This window comes from Ceratosolen solmsi, unplaced genomic scaffold (assembly GCF_000503995.2).
Source record: "Ceratosolen solmsi marchali unplaced genomic scaffold, CerSol_1.0 scaffold57, whole genome shotgun sequence".
Lineage (NCBI taxonomy): Eukaryota > Metazoa > Arthropoda > Insecta > Hymenoptera > Agaonidae > Ceratosolen > Ceratosolen solmsi.
Window position 1 is genome coordinate 5625613 of NW_011948427.1, and position 8329 is coordinate 5633941.

Sequence of the window (8329 nt, forward strand, 5' to 3'; positions counted from 1 at the left end):
TCATTAGCTTTACTCTTCTAAATAATATCTTTAAATAATTGTTATATCTAAATGCTTTTTGTATCAATTAATATTTAATAATCTGAAAATAAATGAATTATATAATACTTAATTGGACAAACATAATAAAATAGTTTATAAATTATAAATGTTTCTATAGAGTACCACATTAATTTATATTATTTATTTCTTAAAATTTTGAAATTTTTCCGAAAATTTTTAAGTCCATTTTAAATAAAGCTTTGAAAATACATTTATTTTATATTATGAATCTCAATATTAAAATTTTTGATAAAGTATCATGATGATAAATCAATAACAACAGCAACAATAGTAATAAAAGTAAATAAGAATAAGTTTTAAAAAAAAAAGAATGATAAAAAATTTCGATTTAATTGCAAGTACAATTAAATAGTTCTTATTAAATTATTTGTTTAAAAGAATGAATATGTACAATTATTGCATAAATATTGTACCAATTTTTCATTATGATACTATTTTAAAATATATATTTAAATATAGTGAGAAGTTTACTAGGTTGTTTAATTTTGGGAAAAAAGCAAAATAACAGCATAAATGAATATCTTCTATTTTTTTAATTGCATTTTGTTTTTATAATTACTGAATCTTATAAAATTCTTTATTGTATGATAGTTTTCTAAAAAATGTATAGATTCTTAATTCAGAACATTGTTTTTTGTCATCTATAAAATAGTAAATTTATTTAGTTATATAAACAAATATATATATATATATATATATATATATATATATATATATATATATATATATATGTCAATCAATAATTTTCTGATGTACCTGTAGATTTTTGTACAATGATTTTATAGGATTTCTTTTATTTTCTACATTAGCCATTATTATATACTGTAGAAGATATTGTACTTGGGTTCTATAAATATTCCTAATTTTAAAAATTGTGTTCTGTTTCAATTTTTTAAATTTCTATTTCTTTTATATTTTTATATTCTAAAAATATCTTTAATCACCTATGTTATTAAATATTTTAAGATTATAAAGTTATAATATAATTCTCAAATAATATATTTACTTTGTATCTTTCATTAGGCTTTAGAATATTTTTCCCTTCAAGTTCTTGTTGCTTTTCTATGGGCTGTGAAATATTTAAGCATTCTATAAATACCATATCGAATTATCTTAAAACATTATTTCAGACTTTATAGCTTTCCATTAATTTGAATTTGATTAAATTCTTATTAGTTGATTTTTTACTCTCATAAAAACTAATAAATTTCTATTATTTATATTTCAACTTATAATCGGCATAATTTTTGCTTGAACTGTTGATTGTAAAATGTTAAATATTATATTTAACTTTCTCGTTTTTTAACGTTACAAGGATTCTGATTTTTTACAAGTTTTATTAATAGTAGATAATTTTTTGATCTGTATCATATTTTTTATGAAATTAAAAATAATTTTTCCATGTACTAAAATTGATCTTGATATTCTTTGAGAATTTTAAATATTTGAATTTAAAATAAAGTACTTCATAATTTTATCAATAGAAAATTATTATTTTTTTTTGTAATAATTATAATTACCTGCTTTAGAATTTTTTATAATCATTTGAGAAAATACCTTTTGCTTACTTCGAATTAATATAAAAACATCTAACAATTATCCTACAATTAGAAAATTGTACAATGAATAAAAAATGCAACTATTAAAATTATTTATTCCCTATGTAACAATACTAAATTAAAGGCCTTTTGTAAGCCCACAATTTATCATGGTCGTATATAAGATGTATCTTTTCATACATGTACTTAAAAAAGTACAATAAATTATCATATTGTCCATTGTAAGGTTGAAACAAGTCTAATTCAGTTACAATTGTTTTTGCATCACTTATTAATGACATGCCTTCGACTTCTGAATAATTTTCGATTTTTCCATATGCACACGTATGTAATTCAACAAGGAATTGATGAATTGCTTCTATCGTTGCTAAATACCACCTTGGACTTTTTTTTTGATGTCTCCAAAACTGTGATATTCGAGACTTTAAAATAACACAAGGAAGATCTATAAGATATGAAAATATTATTAAATCTTATTATGTTATGGTTAACATATAATAATAAATGTCTTTTACTAATTAAACAATTTCATATAAATTTAATGCATTATAAGGTAAAATAAATTTTGTTTACAAACTTTGTAATCTGTGATCTTTGTATATTGATTTTGTTTGATGCCAAGTACTATCTATAAATACTGCTCTGGTTATTGGTAATTCATTTTTTATAATTTTAGTATTAGTTTCAATGTTTTGTTCTTTTTTCAATATGAATAAATCTTTGACATTTAATGCTGTTACGCTAGGGAAAATAAGAACTGCCTAAAGGCTAGCGTTATACTAATTTTAATATATCAAATAAATATTTAAATATATTTCATTTTTACCTTTTCTGTTTCTGAAAATTCTGGAAAATTTGGGTATGTGTAAATTTTGACATCTTCTGGAGCAATGATAGCTGCATGAATTGCTGTACTTTTACCATCAATTTCTTGAATATGCTTAATAATATCAATTTTAATAGGTAACTGTAATAAAAAATTTTTATTATAAACTATCCTTATAAAGCACAATAGGATAAATGTTTTATTTTAGGTTATATTATATTTATTTATTATAGATTTGTTTTAATGTATATAAGATATATAAGTTCGTAAAATATATAATATATTTAAAATTTACCTTAATTTGTGGAATATACTTTTTATCAATGACAGGTAAATAACAAGAGTAACAAAAGAATTTTCGAGATTTATAACACTTTTCACAAATTTCTCTACCTTCAATGGTATTAAGACAGTTAGCATTATCAATTTGTAATTGATGAAATGGCGCACGATCAATTAATTTCTGATGCTCTTCTAAGATTTTTAATTTCATTTCACTTGCATTGTTACTCAAGTTGATTTTAGTTTCTGCCATATTTTCACATGTATAGATACTTACTATACGTACTTCATTTCAAATTTACAAGTAGTACAATTTAAATATTATATTTGAATAAGAACGATATTGTTTTATTGTTTAGTATTTATGTGAAATTAGTCAAATTAAAAATATTTAATAATCAAAGTTAATTTAAAATGATTATAAAAATATTTTTTTCAAGTTTCGCTACTAATTTTATTAACATATTTTTAATTTTTAATTGTACAATTAGCTATTATTTAGCTCTATTTAAACAACTTCTAAATTTATTTGAAAATAAATGCAACAACAGAAATTTCTTCATAGATTTATACTTATTTGACAGATATTAATGGCGTATCTGGTTTATAGAATCCTTTCCTTTTGATCAAAAATTTGTCACGTTAAATTTTATTTTCATATTTATTAAAAAGAATTTAATAAAAAGTAAACGAACTATTGTACTTAATGATTGATAGCCTGAGTAGCCGCATGACTTATACACATAGAAGCACGCAATATTTAACTTCAATATTTATACGTATAATGATTTATTGGAAATTAAAAGTAATAATATGAAAATTTTATTATAATATAATTGTATAATAAAACTTACCATAATTAACCCAAGAATACGCGTTGTTCCGAAATTTCTTAGTCAATTAGAAATTGCATTTTATTTCGATATCATGGCTAACCCAACAAGAGATAATTTTATTAATAATTTAAATTCTGACGAATTTGTAAATAGATTTATGGAATGATGCGATTGCTTTGATTTACCAGATAAATTGTTGCTCGAGAAGTTGTGGATTAATATTTTTTCAATACTTTTATACTCATTTGAAATTTTACTTACTTTTGAGCAGATCATCCATGCGAGTTCTTAATATCTTCATATATTTGTTTATAAATGTATAAATTTATGAATATTGATATGTAATTTATGTTTGGCTTATTTAAATTTACATATGTTTCAATTATGTTCATTTTTAATGTTTTGGTTATTTAATTTTTGTGAAATCGTGCAAATATATTTACGTTGCTTGTTAAGTTTTGTCTTTTTGTCATTCAAGGAAGTAGGTATACAATTATTGATTGTTTTAATTTAATTTAATTTGCAATTATTAAACTGTATTTGTTATACATATTTGAATAGAATTATATATATTTAAATAAGCAGCACATTGGTTTTTGTAATTTATTATTTAAGAATTCTATTATTTTAGTACAATTTCATACAACTATTTGCCATATTCTACATTTTTTTTTATGAATAATTAATTTAATAATTGATCATTTTCGATTTTTAATCTACACGTATGAAATAGAATATCTTAGAATTATTTCTAGGATATCATGGCGTTGGATTCATTAAAGTATTTCTACGAATCAGGCATTATAAATATCCTACTACAATTTTATCATGTTATTTAAACTAATCATTTAAATAATAATATTTTTAATTTAATTCTTATTATTTTTCATTATTTTAAGTTTAAATCTAAGCTTTCTTCAGAAAATGAGAGATAAAATCTATACTATATAATTTCATATTGCGCTCATTTTTTGTACATGTTTGTATGTTTTGTTTTTTTGTTTGTTTATCTTTCTCGACTAATATGTTTGACTCAGAATTTTCTTATGAGTAACATAAACTGAGGCGTGTTAAAGCCAATTATTGATTTTACTTTCAACTGACGAAATGAGTGTGTTCAATCATCACAGTAAATAATCCTTATTTTCGCTTATTTCGCTATTGTGGTACAAACAAATTGCAGATCAGCCATCTGGTGTTGGTCATAGCGTTGTTGTTACTTATATGTGAACCAATAAGCTTAGATTTTTAGTGCGCCTGCGATTTACTTCCAACATTAGTTTATAATAAGTACTATGATAACAATGCTCTACAAGTTTGTTATATACTTATATAGTGTACATTGTTTTTAGAAAAAATGCATACATTTAAACGTATAATGTCTTAAATCATAAGTCAGGATACCACATTTTGGAGCAGTTAGGCAGCTTCTACACTCTATAATGACAATTCTTGTAAAATTTAAGGCTTTTTAAACTTAAGTTTTTAAAAGAATCGTAATAAGTAATACCACAGACATTTAAACTGTATTTAACACTATTTTACTAAATGACAAATTAATAATTAAAACAAAAATTATTTCGATATTTACGATACACTATCAATTAGTAAATAAAATTTTTTAAATTATAGCATATCAGCTGATTAAGAAGATTTACATTTGCAGGGAATATATGCATATGTATATATATGAGCATGTGCATACGCATGCATATTTGCATGCATGTGAGTTATGCTTAAGAAGTTGAGAAATATTAATCTGACTTGACAAGTCGCGTGATCACTTTCAACGGCTGTGTTAAGAAGTTTATGAATTTATTATACTGCGGTATTTCTTTTAAGTGTGAAGTAACGAAGATTCTATTTTTACAATATTGAATGATAACGATTAAAAAAAAAAAAGTGTTCACAAAGTAAAATAGTGCTATATATTAGAAGTAAAATAGTAATAATAAAGAAATACTGAATGCAGTATTAATATTAATTTTTACAAAAATATGTTGTCAGAGAAGTATTTATACAGTACTGGGAATATTCTTTCTTTGAATGAGTTGAAAAAAAAAGCAGGACTTAATTCAAGAGATGAGGTAATATTGTAAATTATTTTTCTGTAGATATTTTTAATTTACTTTATTAATAGTCTTAAGCAAAAAAAAAATTTTTTATCACATTTGGGCATGTAGGAATACAAGAATATAAGAATTAAAAATATAAGTAATTTAGAATTATTTAAATTAATTACAACTATTTTTTAAAATAATTACGATTGTAATAAATCGTTGTCACACGATATTTCAAACACATGATCAACTGACTACCCCTTTAATAACCTTAAAACTTGAAAGATATTTACAAGAAAGTTTTTCAAGAAGTTAAAGGAAATTTTATATTATACATTAAAAATATTATATAATCTATTATGAAATATATAAAGATTGATTATCAGCCATTTAAAATTATTCTTTATGCATAATTAAATTTTATAAATAACATTGTGAAAAATTACAAATAATAGTTATAAGCAAATCTCTTATCAAATTATTGTAAAATTTGTATGAGTTTGATATAAATTATGGATATGTTACTATTAATAAATGTATTTGTAATATTTACTTGAAAAACTATTTAAAAATATTAATTTTTTAGTTAATTGAAGCCCTTAAAATAACTTTAGAAGATAGCAAAGGCGAAGGAGATGGGTCAAATATTGTGAGCAATAATATGAATCTTAAATTTCTATATTTTATCAAAAATAATTATAATTTTTAAAATAAATCTTTTAATTTTTAGAATAATAGTGTTGAAATAAATTCTGATAATATAGATAGAAAGGAGATGAAAATCACTGTAAAAGTATTTTTATCCAATACAGATTCAAAATTTTTAAAAGAAGCTATAGATCAAGGTAACTATTAAAAATTATGCTTCCTTAATTCTTCAAAATAAAATTCAAATAATAAAATAAGTTTTTATTTTAGTGTGTGAAGTATTAAAGACTAATACAATAGAATCTCTGATTATAGTTATAAATAAACATAATGATATTGATGATATACTTCGGTTATTAGAATCTTTATGGACAGTTCTTGAAGAATACTATAAAATGAAAAAATTAACTAGTATTGGCGTCAGTGACATTGATACAGAAAAATTTATACAATTATTTAAATGGGCAAAAGTAAGGCATTTATTAGACTTTACATATTAACGAAGGTCTATTGTTAAAATAGCTAAATGTTAAGTGTTTAATTATAGGTAAAACCTAATATCATTCAAATTAATCTGGCAACATGTTGCGTTGTACCACCTATGCTTCAAGAATTCACAAAGCAAAATGATATTCAATTATTGACTCATAGTGATCCCAGTCGTAAGTATTTTTTAGAAGTTAATATTTAAGCGATATTTAACATTTTTATAAAAACAACTACATGTTAGTATAAAAAAATCCATATTCTGAAACAATTAGAATTAAAAACTCAATAGTAATTAATTCGTAATATCTAATATTATTAATCAATAAATTTATTTACTTTTTACACTTACTATTGTTTTAGCAATTTTAACAGAGGAATCTTTAATAAAATATTTTGGCATTGATGCTGAATTGAATTGGGTGGCTCGCTATCAAATTCATTTAAGGTGTCGAGGAGTTCTTTCATCAAAAGGTTATTTAGTTCGAATCAATAAATCAACCTGAAGCAAAAAGACCTTCAAAAACTATAATTTTAAATATAATATTAAAAACATATGGTACATTATAAATATTGTGAATAAGAAATGCACTTTAGAGATGGAGTTCATTGATGTATTTTTTATATTCTAAAGAAATTGATACAACTACAATATTGTTAATATTGTATTTAAGTCGTCATGTATAGTTTACAAGTCGTTAAAAACGTGATTTTTTAATACATTTTTTAGGTAATTAATTATTTATGTGTATTGTACATCCTCAGTAACTATAATTTTTTTAAAATATAAAAACAAAAAAGTGTTGATACTTTTTACAAGATCACTGTTTTTAAACTACTGTTTGGTGCATATTGTTATTCAAACTCAAATTATTTATACGAATTCAAATGAATTATTATTAATATATTAAATATCTCATTGAACCATGTGAATTATAAATTGAATCTATAACAATCAGAATTTAATCAATTTATTAATTTGTTGAAAATTGAATTTAGTTGTAAAAATAGTAAATTTTTTAAGACATTTTGTTTAAACGCAAATTATATGCATTTAAGATAAATTTAATCTGTAATTTTTAATCATTTTTTTATTTGTTTATTTCGAATATGGATTGTATAGAAAATGTAAATGTCCATTAATAATAATTGATTAATTAAAATTTCGCTTATAATCCTTTTAAAAAATATTTTAAAAATTGAAAAGATTAAAAATCTATTAAATGTAAGTTCTTAAGTATTTAATATCATCAATATAAATATTTCTTTGTGTTGTTAGAAAGATTTTTATACTATTATACTTATTCAAATTTTAAAAATGTTGAATTATAAAAAATTATTTTTAGATTGTATTTTTAGAGAAGTAAATTTTATCTTTAAAAGAAAAGAAATGTGTGCATTTTACATTTATTTTTAACAAATCCTTTTTTTTTCATTTATTCTCTAAAATCTCAAAATTTATATTGCCAATTTCATTGGTCAAAATATTTTCGAACATTTATTTTAATAATGGAATTTCGGTAATATTGTTATATTAGTAAATTTTATTGAAAATATAGCGAACTGTGT

General features: G+C 21.7%; 2 protein-coding genes across 3 annotated transcripts; one reads left to right on the plus strand and one right to left on the minus strand.

Annotated features, from left to right (window-relative positions):
* Window positions 1-1704: 1704 nt before the first annotated feature.
* On the minus strand, window positions 1705-2977 carry LOC105363495 (DTW domain-containing protein 1). 2 transcript variants are annotated; one of them, XM_011501220.1, is made up of 4 exons: window positions 2744-2977; window positions 2449-2589; window positions 2200-2383; window positions 1705-2067 (listed from the first exon to the last, which is right to left on the minus strand). In XM_011501220.1, exons 1-4 carry the CDS (start codon window positions 2939-2941, stop codon window positions 1736-1738), a joined length of 855 nt encoding a protein of 284 aa, XP_011499522.1. In that variant the 5' UTR covers window positions 2942-2977; the 3' UTR covers window positions 1705-1735. The 2 variants fall into 2 exon arrangements, with proteins under 2 accessions (XP_011499522.1, XP_011499523.1); XM_011501221.1 differs by having other exon boundaries at window positions 1872-2067; window positions 2196-2383.
* A 2353-nt stretch (window positions 2978-5330) lies between these two features.
* Gclm (Glutamate-cysteine ligase modifier subunit) lies at window positions 5331-7435 on the plus strand. The gene is made up of 6 exons (XM_011501222.1): window positions 5331-5653; window positions 6213-6275; window positions 6357-6471; window positions 6545-6744; window positions 6822-6936; window positions 7124-7435. Exons 1-6 carry the CDS (start codon window positions 5564-5566, stop codon window positions 7264-7266), a joined length of 726 nt encoding a protein of 241 aa, XP_011499524.1. The 5' UTR covers window positions 5331-5563; the 3' UTR covers window positions 7267-7435.
* Window positions 7436-8329: the final 894 nt, after the last annotated feature.